This window comes from Phascolarctos cinereus, unplaced genomic scaffold (genome assembly GCF_003287225.1).
Source record: "Phascolarctos cinereus isolate Bilbo 61053 unplaced genomic scaffold, phaCin_HiC Scaffold_4;HRSCAF=312, whole genome shotgun sequence".
In the NCBI taxonomy this organism is placed as follows: domain Eukaryota; kingdom Metazoa; phylum Chordata; class Mammalia; order Diprotodontia; family Phascolarctidae; genus Phascolarctos; species Phascolarctos cinereus.
The window spans coordinates 104,309,185-104,328,396 of NW_027555847.1; the positions used below are offsets into that span (position 1 = coordinate 104,309,185).

At 36.7% G+C, this 19,212-nt stretch overlaps 1 protein-coding gene across 4 annotated transcripts in view; it reads right to left on the reverse strand.

Moving 5' to 3' along the window:
* FKTN (fukutin) overlaps positions 1-19,212 on the reverse strand; it is a 71,536-nt gene that overhangs the window by 12,707 nt on the left and 39,617 nt on the right. For all 4 annotated transcript variants that reach the window (XM_078152478.1, XM_021002227.2, XM_021002224.2 and 1 more), the window contains 3 exons: positions 16,267-16,399; positions 5,534-5,663; positions 1,927-2,060 (listed from right to left, as the gene is read on the reverse strand). In XM_078152478.1, the coding sequence (XP_078008604.1) occupies positions 1,927-2,060; positions 5,534-5,663; positions 16,267-16,399 (397 nt within the window). The remainder of the gene's footprint in view (positions 1-1,926; positions 2,061-5,533; positions 5,664-16,266; positions 16,400-19,212) is intronic.

The following is a 19,212-nucleotide window of genomic DNA, read 5'->3' on the forward strand; positions in this document are numbered from 1 at the left end:
TCTTTTGACTAATATACTTCTAGAACCATTTTTCCATCATGAGCATCATCTTACCAAGTGTCAGTCATAATAACTCTCAGGTCAAATTTGTCTCAAGTTAGGATCTAGTTCATCTTGCTTGTTACCTATATTTCGTGCATTTGTATACTGATGTCTTAAGTTATAGGTTTTATTATTATCTCCTTTATTTGATTTTTGCCCACTGTCAAGTTCTGGGTGCCTCAATTATTCTTCTCATATTGTAGCTTCTCCATTTAAAGCCTTTTGTATTAGGTTTCAAAGTTTCCAGGAAAATATATCCTTAACCAGTCTTTATGAGGTGCATTCCAAACGTAAGACCCTGCCATTCATATTAAAATATATGGACAAAGGTCAAAAATTCAAATCCCATTCTCAGACAGTACCTTAATTAGCTCTTCTCATTTGAAATCTGTTGTTCATCCCTGGCCTCTGATACACTGCAATGATTAAAACACTGCTGAAGTTCCTGAGGTCTATGGTATCATATATAGGACTCTATAACCTTTAGCAATGCTTTGTAGGTTCCACTGGAAGTATCATTTGTTCCTAATTGAATCAGCAGATGTGCAGTCATCACTGTTTTGACAAGTCTTGGGAGGCTCTCTGCCTTATCTTGGAGACATGCCCTGGGAAAGCAACAAACCTCTTTATTCAGATCAAAACATGGCTGACTCATTACTCTTACAAAGAAGTCAACACTACTCATCTCTTCTTCCTATGATCCTATTGTATCTGATAACATCTATGTATGAACACCATCTCCTTGGATAAAAAGTAATTGCTTCCTCTTCAAAGCACCCAACCCCATGTCTTCAGAAAGAGCTTCATATTTGTTTCTGAGCACCCAGCCTTCAGTGGGCCTTCTTTCCTTCCATGTGTAACATTCTTCCTCTTTCCAATCGCTTGTCCTCTGCATCTTCAGATCATTTTTCTTCGTCAGTTTCAAACTGAAGCCTTTTGTCAGCCCTTAGTTCTTCTAGGTTTCTGAGGAATACTTTATTGCCCTAGATGACTCTGCAGGTGGTAAGGAATTCCTCAAGCACATTTACTTTCTTTTCTAGGAGACCGACCAATCTGCACTTTGAAATGTTTACATTTCTACTTTTAAATAACACACTTTCACTTCTTGGTGACAGAAGATGTATTTTACCTTGGCTTAATGACACAAGTGCATTGTGATGGAATATAAAGTGAAATGTGAAATGAGATACTGCCGGGATTTCTAATTAGATGGATATGTAACTGTTTCATTTGGGGTTTGATGACTTTCTTTTTGTAGGTAGCTTTGGTCTTTCTTCCTCTTGTTTCTCTTTCATCTCTTCTTCCCTGGTATCTCTCCACCTACCCCCCAAAACTAAAACCAGTCCTCTTGCTATTATCAATAGCTTCAATTTGCAACCTACACAGAGAATCAAAAGAGGGTAAAAAAAGTCCCTTCCTTCCATCTCCAGTAATCTTCCCTTCCTCAGCCTCTTCCTTCTCCCCTCCCCCAAGCTGATGAAAAACTTCCAACTGTAGGTTTGAAAGTTTAGCTCTAAGAACCATAAACAATTTCAGTTCTAGGACAGTGAACCTGTTGTTTATTTTATGAATGATATGCACTAAGCATTAATCTAACGTAAAAGAAAAAGTACTATTTATGACATCTATGCAACTTTACTAACTCCAATCTAAAGGAGTTCAAGATCCTTTTCATATTTTCATCTTTAATGGACAGGCAGGTTTTCCTGTTATTCTTTAAACAGAAAAGACAAGTCACAATTTTGCAAACCACAGAATTTCTGCTGAAGAAAGTGATAAATAACATAGCAAGTACATGTTTTTAGCCAGCTTTAAGTCCCCAAACATAAATTTATTTTTTGAAGCACCACCATCAAGAAATTAAAGAAATTGTTCATTGCTAACCTTTCCAAACTTGTGTTTTAGTGAAAATCCTACACTCTGAAAAGCTGTAATTATATCTGATGTGTAATCTTGTATAAAAATCCCCAAATCCACATCTTTGCTGTAAGGAATAATATTGCACTGCCGATACCAGCCTAACAAAAAGGGGGGAAAAAAAAGAGAAAAAAAATGTAAGCAGTTGATACAATATTAACCATTGTTCCTTACTAATTTTATAATACTTGGGTTCTATAACATTTAGTATCTTGGGGCACATTACTGTCATTAAAAAAAATTTTTTTAACCTATTACTCCAAGCCAAACAGGATATAATTGACCATGTATGTGTGTGGTATAGTTGTTGTTTTTTTTTAAATTAAATTTGGCCTAAACTCTCTAGAAAGGATGTTGCATTTAAATTTTTTAATAAATTTGCAAGTCTAAAAGTAAATACTACTACTAAAGTACTAATTTTAACAACATTATCAAAAAAGTTTCCCTGGGTTCCTTCAAGTCTCAGCTAAAATGTCACCTTCTTCAAGAAGCCTTTCATGATTCCCCCTCCCCCGCCACTCCCACTGCTAGTGCCTTTACTCTGTTGATTAATTCCAATTTATCCTGTATATATTTTGTTTATGTTGTATATTGTCAGACTGCAAGGTCCTTGAGGGAAGGGGAGGGGGTTGCTTTTAATTGTTATCTCCAGAGTTTAGCACAGTATCCGGCAAACAGGCACTTAATAAATGCTGGTTAACTTAGGAGTACTATACTGAATAGAAGAATAGTTCACTGACAGGTGAAGAAAACTACCCCTGGCTTCTTCTCAAAAATGATTCTGTAGTTTGACTCCTTTGTTCAACAAGTACCCTTTCCTAACTAAATTGTTTATAAAGTTTAGGAAGAATGCTGACAAGACCAAATGATACCTAGGGTAAAAAGAAAGGCAACACTGTCTTAAATTTTCAACATGGCCATTGAAAAAGATTTCTGAGTCTTCATCACTACATACATGGCTCTGTGTCAGTAGTCTTATACTGGCAAAAAAAAATCCCAACAAGCACTTATGTATGTATGTATTTATTTATTTTGGGGTGAGGGAATTGGGGTTAACTGACTTGCCCAGAGTCACACAGCTAGTGAGTGTTATGTGTGTGAGGTTGGATTTGGACTCAGGTCCTCCTGACTCCAGGGCCGGTGCTCTATCTACTGCACCACCTACCTGCCCCTCAACAAGCCTTTATAAGAAAAAAAGTTTTAAAAGGTTTACATTGTTAATATATTTTTTCCTAAGGATCTCTAAGCACTGGGCTCTGAAAATTTTATCAAGAACAAAAGCAAAAAGCACTTTTAAAAAAAATGCTGGGTTCAGTTCACAAAAGGGATTTATGTTGATAAGGCTGACACATTTTCCGAAAAGTCTCTAGCTGACTCTTTCCTATAATGTCAAGTTAAACTAAAGACCATTTTTCCTAGACTCACTGCCGTATACTCATCATAAGATCATACTCTCTCTCTCTTTGAAATTTAGGCTTGCTTGTAATTGCAAGGTTTTCTTGCCTGAGACACAGTGTACCTGATAATTTGGCCCTAAGCATAAAGTGTGCTAATCTATAGTGACTTGGTTTGTTGGTTAACTGCAGATAAGTCACTTTAATTCAGTGCAAGGAAATATTTACTTAGGAAAATGAAAACCAATTTAAGCCATGAATAAGTCCCTTGCATAGAAACAGGAGTTTATAAGTACTAAGTGCCTTTAGAATCTTAATTTAAAAACACTTGCTTCCAAATAAACTCTGACAGAGTGAAGACAAGGAACTGGTAATTCTTGGTTTATATGCCAAACAGTAGTACATATAAGCTTTTGGTCATTGTTCCTTTTCTACCGGCCATAGCATAGTATCATATAGAATTACAGTTTGGAAGAGATGTCAGAAATAATCTAATTTTTACTAAACACATGAGGAAAAACAGGCCCAGATATGTGACTACCCAAGGTAACACTAGTAAGCCAGGATTTGAACATAGGTCCAAATCTTGTACTACTTCTACTATGTCATGTTATGTTTAATTGCTTAATTGCCTGAAGTCAAGCAGACGCCCCTTCCCGAGTTCAAATCTGGCCTCAGACACTGGCTGTGTGATCTTGGGCAAGATACTTCACCCTGTTTGCCTCAGTTCCCTCATTTGTAAAATGAACTAGAGAAGGAAACGGCAAACCACTCCAGTATCTTTGCCAAGAAAACCCCAAATGGAGTCACAAAGAGTCAGATAAAACTGAACAACCTGCAATGTCAAAAAAAAATTATTGACAAGTATTTTTTAAAATACTAATTTTTAAACAATACTACAAAGTGAAGTAGAAATACAAGATTTATGCAGAATAGAGAAGTCTAAAGCTAAAGGGAAGTTTATAAATTTTCCTAAAAATTTTCAATGGGTTAGTGTATGTATGGGCAATGTTTTTAATACTACCGTGACATTAAAGATTAGGATGAAGAAGGAAAATAAGTAGGACACACACCACACTAACATCAGTTCTTTATGCATTCAAATGGAGGTGGGAACTGCCGGGAAGAAGGACAGAAAGGGTGGAACCACTGGGAGGTGACAAATACAGAAAGGAATGGGAATAATTCCTTGGATGCTCAGAGCAAGATCAACTTTGATGTCACAATCTGCCAATCTCAGACTAGGGTAAATAGAGATAGGTTTCAAAAAGTACAGTTTATTAGATAAGCACCTAACTATTTGACATTCAGATATGGATAACAGTTTTAAGGACTGCATAAGGTTCACTTTAAATTATGCCTTATTCTAGAAATGTAGAAAAATCCTGCTCTTGAAAGGGCAATGGATCTTTCTGCTGCTTCTAATTTCTGCATAGTCTGCTCTCATTCCACAAACTTTCCTGGCTCTCTGAAAAACTCCTCAGGCTTTCCTCTTTGGCTTTCTTCTCTAGTGCCTCCAGTACAGGGCTGGGCGTGGGAGTAACTATAACTAATAGATATAATTAGTTTTAAAATTCCAGTTCCTTTTCCTCAGACCAGAAATCCCAGGATGTGAGTTCATAGATTCATGAAATATTTTGACCTTGAAGGATTCCCTGAAGCTACTTTGCTTAAACATTTATTGAATGGTTTAATCTCTACCTTGTCTAATAGCTCACTGATTTTTAGTTGTTTCATATATTTAATTCTAACTTATGTTTACAACAAAATGGTCTCTGATGAAAATTCACTAAAATTAAAATTTTTGTGACTATCTTCAAGGAAGCAATAATAAAATGTTAACGAGAAGACTGCAATATTATCTAGGCACATGTGAATTTTTTACAAACTACTTATACTTTTCCTATAAACACAACTATGTTTCTCTTTGCTAGGGTATAAATTTTAATAATAATCTGGAAAAATATAAGCAGAAAGAATTATTCCATGGTACTCAATAAATTCTTTTTTCTCATGCTTAGAAACTGAATACTTCCAACATCTCTGAACTGCCCTAAAATTAATCTCAAAAAGCCATCTCTAGAATCAGAAGTTGAAAATCTATACATTTGGTATACCACCAATTTAAGCATGAGGTTTTTGACAGAAAAGAGCCAAATAAAAAATGTAAAGATTTTTACCGAGACAGGTTCCACTGCTGAGCCAAAACTGGACTCCCAAATCCTTTAATACAGCAGCTGCCAGGTGTAACAACATTTTTGCACTCTTCTGAAACAGCACTGCCTCCACAGAGATGTCATCATGGTACTTCTACAGATGAATAAATATTTAACTATTACTTTCATATTTAGAAAGAATATCACCTATCTTCTGTTTTTTCTTTACTTTATCATTAAAAAGAGAATATCATACTTTATTGGTTTAATAAAAAAAATGAGTGTGATGAGTAAAAGAAGGAAAGCAAGAAATTGGTTTATCTGATTTCTTCCTTGCTGACAAGAATGATATGAGGCAGCATAGAAGTACTAGGTATCTAGAGGTGATGAGATACTGAACACTCAAAGCAGGCATAGAAAGGTAAGGCAGGGAACTGTTCTACTTCTCAAATTTGCATAGGACCTCAGTGACTCAATTCTCTGGTTTAGATCGCGCAGCTTACAGCTACCATCAACATAGAAAAATGGAGCTCTTCTCAATAAACGATAGCAAGGTATCAATATAGGGCCAAAGCACTGAACAATGTGGCAATACTTCCTGAGGAGTCAGAGTTTCTCCAAATATTCTCTAGAATGCCCAGCTCCAGTCCTCACCACTCTAGAACCTTTTATGGAACATGGATTGGTAGATCTCTTTTAAAGGACAAACCCATTTCATCCTTCTGACACTAAGACACTTCTGCTTCCAAAGCACTTCACCTGGAACAGACACCTAGCCCTGGAACACAGAGCCAGAATCTGGGAAACCTCATCTATCATCCCTTAATAGTGTCAGCATGGTGATGAACTGAATTGAAATAAATTGGGACCGAGCATAAGTAATTCATTTTCTACCTGTAATTTTGCTGTGAAGTAGCTGTACAACCCAAGGCAAGTCACTTAACATTTTTTTCTTTCTTTTTTTAAAAATTAATTTATTTTTAGTTTTCAACATTTACTTATAAAATTTTGAGTTCCAAATTTTCTCCCCATTTCACCCCTACCCCAAGATGTCATGCATTCTGAATACCCCTTCTCCTAATCTGCCCTCCCTTCTATTACCCACTCCCCCTTCTCTTATCCCCTTCCCCTTCTATTTTTCTGTAGGGCAGGATAGATGTCTATACCTCGCTGCCTGTATATTTTATTTCCCAGTTGCATGTGAAAACAATTTTTAACACTTTGTTTTTAAAACTTTGGGTTGCATATTTTCTCCCTTCCTCTCTCCTCACTCACCTTCATTGAGAAGGCAAGCAACTTGATACAGGTTATGCATGTGTAGTCATGCAAAACACTTCCATAGTAGTCATGTTCTGAAAAATTAACTCTATTTCCCTTCCTCCCATCCTGCACCCCCATTTATTCTATTCTCTCTTTTAACCCTGTCCCTCCTCAGAAGTGTTTGCTTCTGATTACCCCTCCCCCAATTTGCCCTCCCTTCTATCATCCCCCCCTTATCCCTTTCCCCCCTATTTTCCTGTAGGGCAAAATAGATTTCCATACCTAATTGAGTGAGTATGTTATTCCCTCCTTAAGCCAAATCCATGAGAATAAGTTTCACTCATTCCCTCTTACCTTCCCCCACTTTCCTTCCACTGTAAAAGCTTTTTCTTGTCTGTTTTATGTGGGATAATTTACCCCACTCTACCTGTCCCTTTCTCCTTCTCCTGGTATAATCCTGTTTCACCCCTTAATTTTATTGTTTAGATATCACCCCTTCATATTCAACTCACCCTGTGCCCTCTATCTATCTATCTATACATACATTTAATTTTTTTCCCCTCCAACTACCCTAATACTGAGGAAGGTCTCATGAGTTACAAATATCATCTTTCCATTTAGGAATGTAAACAGTTCAACTTTAATAACTTCCTTATGATTTCTCTTTCCTGTTTACCTTTTTTCATGCGTTCTCTTCAGTTTTGTATTTGAAAGTCAAATTTTTATTCAGCTCTGATCTTTTCATCAAGAATGCCTGAAAGTCCTCTATTTCGCTGAATGTCCATTTTTTCCACTGAAGGATTATACTCAGTTTTGCTGGGTAGGTGATTCTTGGTTGTAATCCTATCTCCTTTCCCTCCAGAATATCATATTCCAAGCCCTCTGATCCCTTAATGTAGAAGGTACTAAATCTTGTGTTACCTTGATTGTGTTTCCACAGTACTTGAATTGTTTCTTTCTGGCTGCTTGCAATATTTTCTTCTTGACCTGGGAACTCTAGAAGTTGGCTACAATATTCCTAGGAGTTTTCCTTTGAGGATCTCTTTCAGGAGGAGATCAGTGGATTCTTTCCATTTCTATTTTACCCTCTGGTTCTAGAATATCAGGGCAGTTTTCCTTGATAATTTCTTGAAAGATGATGTCTAGGCTCCTTTTTTGATCATGGCTTTCAGGTAGTCCAATAATTTTTAACTGATCTCTCCTGGATCTATTTTCCAGGTTAGTTGTTTTTCCAAAGAGATATTTCACACTGTCTTCTATTTTTTCATTCTTTTGGTTTAGTTTTACAATTTCTTGATTTCTCATGAAGTCATTAGCTTCCAATTGCTCCATTCTAATTTTTAAGGAAGTATTTTCTTCAGGGAGCTTTTGGACTTGCTTTTCCATTTGGCCAATTCTGCTTTTTCAGGCATTCTTCTCCTCATTGGCTTTTTCAACCTCTTTTGCCATTTGGGTTAGTCTATTTTCTAAGGTGTTATTTTCTTCAGTATTTTGGGGGGTCTCCTTTAGCAAGCTGTTGACTTGTTACTCATGATTTTCTTGCATCACTCTCATTTCTCTTCCCAGTTTTCCCTCTACTTCTCTTGCTTCTCAAAATCCTTTTTGAGCTCTTCCATGGCCTGGGACTGATTCATATTTTTCTTGGAGGCTTTGGATGTAGTAGCTTTGACTTTGTTGTCTTCTTCTGGTTGTATGTATTGATCTTCTTTGTCATCAAAGCAAGATTCTATGGTCTGACTTTTTTTGTGCTGTTTACTCATGATCCCAGCCAACTACTTGAGTTTTAAACTCTTTGTTAAGGTAAGAGTCTGCTTCCAATGAGGAGAATGTACTGTCCCAAGCTTCAGGTGTTTGTGCAGCTGTTTTCAGAGATACTTCTAGGGACATGTAAATTTTCAGTTCTTCCAAGGTGGTATGATAAGGGGCAAGGTGTTTACTCCTTTCTTGGCCTGTGCTCTGGTCTATGAGTGACCACAAGCACTCTTTTCTGCTTTGGAACTGTGAGGAGAATCTCTTTTCCACCACCACCACAAGCTCCACCATGCCAGCTCTCCTTCTCACCTAGAACTTTGACCCGGATCCAAGCACGGGCAAAGCAAGAGAATCCTGCTTCACCAGCAAAGAGGTCACTGCCATCCCCCTCTGATCAGCAGCTTGATTCTTAATTAACTGTGGGCTGAGAGCTCCAGAAGCAGTCGCCACTCCAGGGCTGTGCCACGACTGGGGCTGGACCATGCTCTTCTCGCACCCAGGTCTGATGAACCTTTGTTACTGACCTTCTATAAATTGTATTTGGCGAGAAGTCTGGAAACCGAGACAGCTCCCTTTGATTCAATCCCAAGGACTGCTCCAGGCTCGCTGAGGCCCTGTCTTTGCCTGTGTGGCCCATGCTGAGCTGCGCTCCTCTCCCAGCCTGGTACAACAGACCTTTCCAATCAACCATCCAGGTTGTCTTGGGATGGAAATTTGTTTCACTCTGTCTTTCTGTGGGTTCTACTGCTTTAGAATTTGTTTAGAGCCATTTTTACAGGTACTTGGAGAGGTTTGTGGGAGAGCACAAGCAAGTCACTGCTTTTACTCCACCATCTTGGCTCCACCCCCCTTAACATTTTTTCACTCCAATTTCCTGTCTACATGCTGCACTGTACTACTATGAGTATAACATGAAATCACCAACTTCGCAAAGTTAAAAGTGCTAGGATCTGATCCAACCATTTGAGAGCAATTTGGAATTATGCCCCAAGAGTTATTAAATTGCTTATATACCCTTTGCTTATATACCCAGCAATATCACTATTAGATCTGTTTCCCAAGATGGTTAAGGAAAAAGGAAAAGAACCTATTATGTTCTAAAATATTCATATGCCAGAACTGCATCTAGAAGCAAGAGAGGGATTCTATAAAGAGGAAATGAGGAGGGAGAGCATGCCAGAAACAGAGGAAAACCATTGGAAAGGCACGTGCAAAAAGGAAAAAGCTATTTGGTTGGACCATTCCCCATAACTGGAAACGCACTGCCTCAGCTCTGCTTTTCAAAATACTTTTATTCCTTCAAGGCTCAAGTGAGGCTCTCTGAATCTTTTCCTGATCCCTCTCCTCTCGCCCCCCCCCGTTGTTAATGACCAAATAACCTTGAATTTACTTATCAGTCTTTGTATCCACAGCACAGTATCTTACACAGACTTTAATAAATGTTTGTTCAATCGAATGAGACCTCAGAAGTCATCTCCTCCAACTAGTTCCTGAAGCAGGAATCCCTGGAACAACATAACTGACAACTAATCATCCAACTTCCATATGGCGACCACTCAGTGAACTCATTACCCTCTTTCAACAGGAATATTTTTCCCTCATAATATAAACTCTCAGACACTCCTATATAAATATATGCCTACATCTAGGCTGAAATTCAACAACTTATAGAGCTAAATTAAATATTTTTTCAGTACCAGACTGGTGATTTCATTGGTATAGGGCACTCCTAGGGAGGGAACTCCTCTCTCTTCCAATAAAAACTGGCAGCTGTTCTGCAACTTAGGCTTTGGAACTAGTTGTCTGGGGCACTGAGAGGTTAAATGATTTTACTTGGTGTCACAAAGTCAAAATGTGTCAAAAGTGGGACTCAAACCCAGGATTTTCTGACTACGATGCTGGCTCTATACTAGGGCAGCCTCTTTACTAAGCTAATTATCAAGTTAAAAACATAAGTAAAACTAATTAGGATATGATTTATAATATGAATATAACTTTAATAAGGATATGAATATGACAGCCTGAAGAACGATGGACAGAGGTTTGCAATATTGTATAGGAGGTAGCAAAAAAAAAAAAACATTCCAAAGAAAAAGAGCAAAACAGCAAAATGGCTGACTGATGATGCTTTACAAATAGCTGAGGAAAGAAGGAAAGAGAAAGGTAAAGGAGAAGGAGTAGGATTTTTCCAAATGAATGCAGAATTCCTGAGAATTTTGAGGAGAGATAAGATTTTCTCAAACGAGCAATGCAAATAAATAAAACAATAGAATAAGAAAGACAAGAAATCTCTTCAAGAAAATTAGAGATATCTAGGAAAAGCTTCGTGCAAAAAATGGGCATGATAAAAGACAAAAATGGTAAGAATTTAATAGAAGCAAAATAAATTAAGAGGTACAAGAATACGCAAAAGAACCATACAAGAAAGATCTTAACACCACCAATAACACCAATGGTGTGATTACTGATCTAGAGCCAGACATGCTGGAGAAAGGTCAAGTGAGGCCTTAGGAAGAACTGCTAACAATCAGGCTAGTTGGAATGTGATGGAGGTAATGGAATTCCAACTGAGCTATTTAAAATCCTAAAATGCTGTTAAAGGGCTGCACTCAACATGTCAGCAAATTTGGAAAACTCAACAATGAGCACTGGATTGAAAAAGATCAGTTTATGTCCCAATCCTTAAGAATGGCAATGCCAAGAAATGTTCAAATTACTGAACATTGTGTTCATTTCACATGCCAGCAAGGTTATACTTAAGATTCTGCAAGCTAGGCTTCAGCAACACATGAATCAAGAATTATCAGAAGAACAGGCTGGTTTTCAAAGAGGCAGAGGAACCAGAGACCAAACTGCCAACATTAGCTGGATTATGGAGAAAGCAAGGGAGTTCTAGAAAAACATCTACTTCCTGCTTCATCGACTACACTAAAGCCTTTAACTGTGTGGATCACAACAAAATATGGGCAAGTCCTCAAAGAGATGGAAATGCCAAATCACCTTACTTGTCTCCTGGAGAACTGTATGTGGGCCAAGAAGCAACAGTTAGAACCGAACATGGAACACTTGATTGGTTTAAGATTGGAAAAGGAGTACAACAAGGCAGTATATTGTCACTTTAACTTTTTTTTCCACAAAGTATATCATGCAAAATGCCAGGCTAAATAAATCAAAAGCTGGAATTAAGGTTGCCAGGAGAAATGTAAACAATCTCAGATATGCAGATGCTACTACTCTGATGGCAGAAAGTGAAGAGGAATTTAGAAGTCTCTGGATAAGGGTAAAATAGGAGAGCATAAAAGCTGCCTTGAAACTTAACAGCAAAAAAACCTAAGATCTTGGCAACAGGTCCCATCACTTCAACAAACAGGGAGAAGAAATGGAAGTAACGTCAGATTTCGTATTCTAGGGCTTGGAGATCACTACAGATGGCAACTACAGCAATGAAATTAAGATCCTTGCTCCTTGGAAGAAAATTAATAGCAAATCTGGACAACACGTGAAAAATCAGAGTTATCACCTTGCTGACAAAGGTCTGCCTGGTCAAAGCTATGATTTTTCCAGTTGCAATATATGGCTGTGAGAGTTGGACTATAAGGAAAGTTGAGAGCCACAAAATCAACACACTCAAATTGTGGTGCTGGAAAAGACTTTTTGAGACTCCCTTGGACAGTAAGGAGACGAAATTAGTCAATACATAAGGAAGTTAACTCAGGCTGGAAGGTCAAATACTGAAGCTGAAGCTTAAATACTTTGGCCACATAATAAGACTATAAGACTTATTAGGAAAGACCTGATTTCAGGAAAGATTGAGGGCAAAAGGAAAAGAGGACAGAAAAGAATGAGATGGATAGACAGTATCATGGAAAAAACAATGTGAACTTGGACAGACTTTGATAGATAGTGGACAATAGAAGGGCCTAGCATGCGATGGTCCATGGGATCACTAAGAATCGTACATGACTGAACAACAACATCATAACTCTTTTCACTACCTCCATAGTTAATGACTACTGCTACAATAAAATCAGATATAGGTATGCAAATGTATACATATGACTTATAATAGTGTAGTTATGAACATACTTCTCTCATTAGGTACAGTTCTTGTATTACTACTGATATACTACCAGAATGACTATGGCAGTTGGAGAAGGAAATGGCAAACTACTCTAGCATCTTTGCCAAGAAAACCCCAAATGGGTCACAAAGAGTTAGACACGACTGAAAAAAAAGCCTCAACAAACACCTAATAGATTCTTCTACCCTATTTCTTTTCTTTAAAAAATTTGGCAGTATTATTTAAATTTATTTGGTGCTATAAAGTGTTAAAAATAGTATGCAAATACTTTAATTAGATAACTGACCTGGGGCAATTACAACCAAGGCTCTGAAGGCAGCAAAGATGCAGGAAGGGAATAAGTAAGAGTAGGGTAAAGATAAAAATAACACATGGAACATTACTGCGTCCCACAGCAGAAAAACCAATACATAGAAACAAGAAAGGGAAATACTGAGTCATAGGCCTATTTTCATGCATGGATGGACATGATGAAGAATGAATTAATGCAAAACTCTACCTGATTTTGTCAAGAACAGAATGCTCCAGGCAGCATTACTATCTTGCATATTGATTTTGCTTAAGAAAAAAAAAAGAGCAAAACTAATGGTACCTAACTAGGATGGTTACATTAAGAGCTCTTCTCATCCATCATTCATTTCCTTTCCTCAGATGCTTCCTGAGTGCTTTCCATTAAAATTTGAAATTAAGATTGCAAATATATTGGAATTCAAAAACATGACATTATTCTCATGAATTCTCAATATTATGAAACACCTTACATATCATACTGCCTTTCCTGATATAGATAGACATAGAGCCCTACATAGATGATATGTATCTCCATGTATATCTATATCTATATCTATAAAGATAGATCCCCATGTAGATAGATATAGATACCTACCAGAATGTAATGAGCCTAGACAACTGGATGGTAGGCAATAAAACAGCCTCCTAAGTAAAAGTTCTATAGACGTCACTTGATCTGGATGACTTATTCCCAAACGGATATCACTGCTCATTTGCTTACTACTGTGAAACTCTATACTGACAATATGGTTTATTTATTGCTGTTCCCCAAAGGGAAATTACTTTTAATAGGTATTTCACAAAGTAGGCTTTATAACAGTACGGCCAAACTCCCATATTACTTTGTTCTTCATATTCTGCCTCGAATTACAATTATTTCTGTACTTTTTTCATCTTCCCCACTGGGTGGTAAATTGCTTAAGGATTTGAATTGCTATACTACTCTTTGCATTTGCCACAATAACTAATTGTATAGCACCTTATGTATAGTAGATGCACAATATTTGTTGAATGACGAAATGTGTTCCCTCTGCGTAGGATGTCCTTACCGGAAAGAACTATTTCAGTAAATACTTTCTGTTATGCCTGTCAATTAGCACTGTGTTTTCTCTGTCATTAGGTGCCACAATACTAATAAATGCAGGTATTGCCAGGGAAAACATACAAAGCTGGTAAAAAAAAATACTTAGGGGTTAAATGTTTTTGAACTAACAATAAGACTGTACCTGCAGAACACTGAATATTTGTGGACCTTCAAAGAGAAGAAAATGAGAATAACACAGACTTTATCAGTTAAGAAGCATGTTGTCAATTGGACAGGATAGACTTTCATATACTTTCAGCTGCCTTATTTTAAAATAGATTTTCTGAAAACATGTGGAGAAAGTGTTTATGCTCAGTGATAAATCTCTTTTAAAAATATAATTTTAAAAATCATCTGAAAATGAAAAGAACAAAAAAAGTCAAAACTGAAAGCTACATAATTATAATGACTATAATTAGTGGGTCTTTAAAGATGAGATGAGAATATGCACCTCCCTTAATTGCTGAGGTGGAGAACTATGGATGTGGAACATTATATATGTTCTCTAATTTAAGTGATATGTTGGTTAATTTAGCTGAACTTTTTTTTCCCTCTCTTTTTTATTCTGTGTTACAACGGATATCTCTTTGGGAAAGGAAAAGGGAAGATTATATATTTTGAAATAAAAATGGTATAAATAAGAGATCAATAAAAAAATTTTAAATTTAAATGAAGAAAAAAGTCAACAGAATGACAAGATATATTTAACTCTTTCTAATTTAAAAAAAATTGCTTTTCTTTACACTATGATGAAAAAAATTGTACATTTAAGAATTAAGGCTTACTGCTAAATGCATGCAGTATTTGAGAAAAAACAAACTCAAAAAACATTTAAAGTATTATGAAGAGGATATTCTTTGTTACATGGGATGGTTCTTTGAAAGTAGAGACTAAGACAGATACAGGAAAAAAAAATTAGGCAATGTAAAAATAAAAGTTATTAACCAAATTTATTTTAAAGTATTACATAAAAAGGTTTAAAATAAAAGTTTCTATAATTTCAGAAATTAATATTTCTTTTAGATGATCTTTCTCTGGTCACTGATGGAAGGAACTGTAGCACTGCAATAAAAAAATGACTAGTAATCCTCAAGTAATTTGGATTTTAAATATATTATTTTTTCCTGCAATTTTATCTGGTTTTGCTTAAGGTACCTTAAGGTACCTCAAAGGTAGCTTCAAAGGGAGAACATGCCAATCCAAATATTTTGCTTCAGCTACCATTAAAAGCAGTTTATATTCTCTGTTCCTATACTCACTCACTAGTGGAACATGGAGAAAGTAGAGTGTTACGTGGATTTAAATTAAACGGAATGGAATTAAAATTTTGCAGCAGACAAACCACAAAATAGATATAAATTTTATATATTTTTATCAATAGCAGCTTTTATTTGAAAATCACTAATAGCTTTACAAATGCATAGTATCCCTGCTCTGCAGATGGGAAAACTGAAGCAGAAAAATGTTAAGTGACTTTACCAAGGTCATCTATAAGTGGCTTAGGTTATATATGGCACTAATCTTCATCCTGGTTTCTGAACATCAAAAAAATCCTGCTTCTAAATATTACTCACCTCTCCCATTTAGAAGGTCATGTAGGATTAAGGAAACACATGTGCTCACCAAACCTGGTTATATGAGTGACTTGTTTATGTGTGTAATATTTCTACTCCATGTCACCCCATAAAGTTCAATTTATATACCCTTCACACTAATGAAGAATAAAGTTCAAAAACACTATCCTCATATTTTATTTATCTTTAAATGATATGACAAGAATTATAAAAGCAATCCTCAGTATTACCCCTCTGAGGAGATTTTCTTCATGATCCAAAGGGGAATCTTCCTTTGACACTTTGAAAAACAGGACAGACTACATTACATATATACAATTAATGGGCTGTCCTACCTGGAAACAAGTTGAACTAACTGACTTCTTAAGGTTCTTTCTAGCTTTTATATTCTAAAATTCTGCCTCAAACACGTGAGAAGTATGCAGAAAAGAATAAGTGGTTTTGAAGTGTTAAATAAAAATAATGAACTTCTCCCCACCACTCAGAAAAGGGCCTCAAAAGCATCAAACTATCCATTTGGAAAGAATTATATTCTCAAGGTTAAGCCATACTTTTTCATTAAAACAAAATATCCAAAAGAGATCATTCACAAATAAACAATCCTGCTGACAGAAGTTTTATTTTGTTTTTTTTCACAAATTTCTATATTTTATTTAATATTAAAAATAGAAACCTATTTTAATTTTAAAAGCTATACTTCTTGAGTGTCACTAACCTGAAAGAAAGCGCGCGCTTCTTTAAACCTACATTCAATAAACCTAGAGTGTGATACTTCTTGTAGAAAGCTGTTAAGGTCCTTTGGAATCTGTACTTCAAGTCCATCAACAGAAACTTGTAGTAATTCTGGCCTGAAGAGAAAACATAAAATTTGAGATAGGATTCTGACCCAGGACATTGTACCTATAATTGTTATTAAACCACTGCCTCTTCAAACATATAAAACATCAGCAAAAATGGCAAATCTTAAGAATATTTTCACCATAGTCAACTTAGTTACAAATTAACAAATCAAGGACAATCTATAAAACTTTACCTGAAACAAGTGTGATTTATGTATTTTTTGTACATACTCATAAATATTCTCACAGGTTTCAGTAGGAAGGAAGTTAACAGTGCTAAAAAAACACGAAGCCATCAATTTACTTTGTGGGAAAGCTGTTTAGAGTGTCTTTAAGCTCTAGAAACTTAAAAGAGAGGCAGCCTGAGCGCAATGCTGGAGACTGGCCATCAGGTTAATGAATTATATTCCCATGTCAGAGAGATTCATCATTCCTCTAAAAAACAAAAAGATAAGACAAAGGAAGAACAAATTTTTCTGCCCTTATAGAGAGCTTCTGTCTGAAGGTTTAAAAAACCATGCTCCCTTCTACAAAATTGTAAAACTGAAATTCTGCTTATTTAGCACAAACTGAGTGTTCAATACAGCACCTTGCACTTACCAGACCAAAGAATGTATGCTGATTAACTGAAGACAACTAGAACCCACACTATACACCTGAATGTAAACTTCAGGAGATCAAGGATCTCATTTGATCCCTAGCATCTAGGAAAATATCTAACATGCAGCAGGCATTTAATAAATGCTTACTGACTTTTGACTACTGAATGGTGACTAAATGAATAGATTTAAAACTAGAAAGAGAGGCAGCTAGGTGGCGCAGTGGATAGAGCACCGGGACCTAAAATCAGGAGGACCTGAGTTCAAATCTGGACCTCAGACACTTGACACTCACTAGCTGTGTGACCCTGGGCAAGTCACTTAACCCCCACTGCTCAGCAAAATACAAAATGCAAAATACAAACAACAACAACAATAACAAAAACTAGAAAGAACTACAGAGACTATCTAGTCCAACTCCTTCATTTTACAAATAAAGGGAAGTCTAGGGAGGTTAAGTGACTTGGTCCAAGGTCAATCAAAAGATATCAAAGGCAGGACTTGAATACAGGTCCTCCAACTACAAATTCACTGTTCTCCATGTCCCAGTGTCTAGCCCATGCCTTCTGCATAGGGTTGTTGTTGTTTAGGTGTTTTCAGTCACGCCTGACTCTTTGTAACCCCATCTGGAGTTTCCTTGGCAAAGAGACAGGAGTGGTTTGTCATTTCCTTCTCCAGCTCCATCTGGAGATGGGGAACTGAGGCAAACAGGATTATGTGACTTGCCCAGGGTCACACAGCTAGTAAGTGTCTGAGGCCAGATTTGAATTTAGGAAGATAAGTCTTCCTGACTCCAGTCCCAGCACTCTATCCACTGCACCATCCAGCTGCAACTTTTGCATAGTAGGCTCATAATAATACTTGATGAATGAATGAACTAGTCCTAGCCTTTAACAAAACTTTCCAAAATCATGTCTTCTCGGAACCAGATGTTTCCTATCTCTGAGGGTGTCCTCATAGACTCCCTAAAAAGGAAGGGGATAAGGTGGAGGCAAGCACAAGGGATGGGATGTTCAGAATAATGGCTATTATTTGCTCATCTAAAATAATCCATGATGGAAGTCAATCTTTCAAATTATTTTGACTAAACTGGTCTTTTTAATACCTAGCTAGGGTCAGAAAAAAAAAATCTACATCTACATGCAAGAAAAATGCATTGGTTCAGACACTATTTCATTCCGAGTTAAATATTCAACTCTTGAACTCTGATTAAAAAAGTTAACATAAGCAAATCATCATTTTTCTTTAAAGGAACAATTCTTCTCCTTGGAAATTGCCATGCCTCAGAATTTGATACTGGAATTTTACCAAATTTAAGAAATTCTCATTGTCAGAATTTTGTCAAATGTAAAAAATAGAATAGAGGAGGCATGTTTGTTTCCAGTTTCATATGCAGGCCCCTCAGTATTTGAAGCAGATTCAGCATTACTGAATCTATAAAAGGGAAAAAGATTTAATGTCACAAGAAAAGGGATTTAACTTTTGATGCTAAACTCCAAGTATGGCTTTTATATCTTTTTTTCTTAAATGCTGTTTTATATCTTCAGAGCTCTCTATGGAATCTTACCCCAGAGTGCTAGGGACTCTTGAGTACTACTTTGACCACACTTGCCATTATTATTTCCTGTTGTTTTTAAGGTATTCACTGAAGGTTTCTGATCACCCTAGGGCTTTCTCTGTTTTTGCTGCCTCCAGATACAGAGCTCTGCAGGCTACACATATCTTAGACCCATGTCTGGTCACAGAAAGAGACTATTGGTTTATCTGCCTGAGCTGGTACTAGCTTTGCTGGCAGCCCCCTTTCCTATCACCTGCAACCTTCCAGCTGACTTTGTGTGCATTTCTTGGGCATAATAAGTTACTTACTGTAGTTTCTCACTGGATTTCTTGATCATTTGGCGTGGTGCTATTTTTAGGGCTTTAAAGGGGAGCTGATCTGCTTTGCCTCCATTCAGGCAGCCAAATTGGCCAAAAGTTGACATATCTTCAAATAACCATAAATTCACACCACTAATTATAGAATTTTCAACATTTTAAATGCCATAAAAATAACTATATCTATATATATGCTTTTAGGCAATTGGGGTTAAGTGACTTGCCCAGGGTCACACAGCTAGTAAGTGTCAAGTGTTTGGTCTGAGGCCAGATTTGAACTCAGGTCCTCCTGACTTCAGGGCCGGTGCTCTATCCACTGTGCCACCTGGCTGCCCCTAAAAATAACTA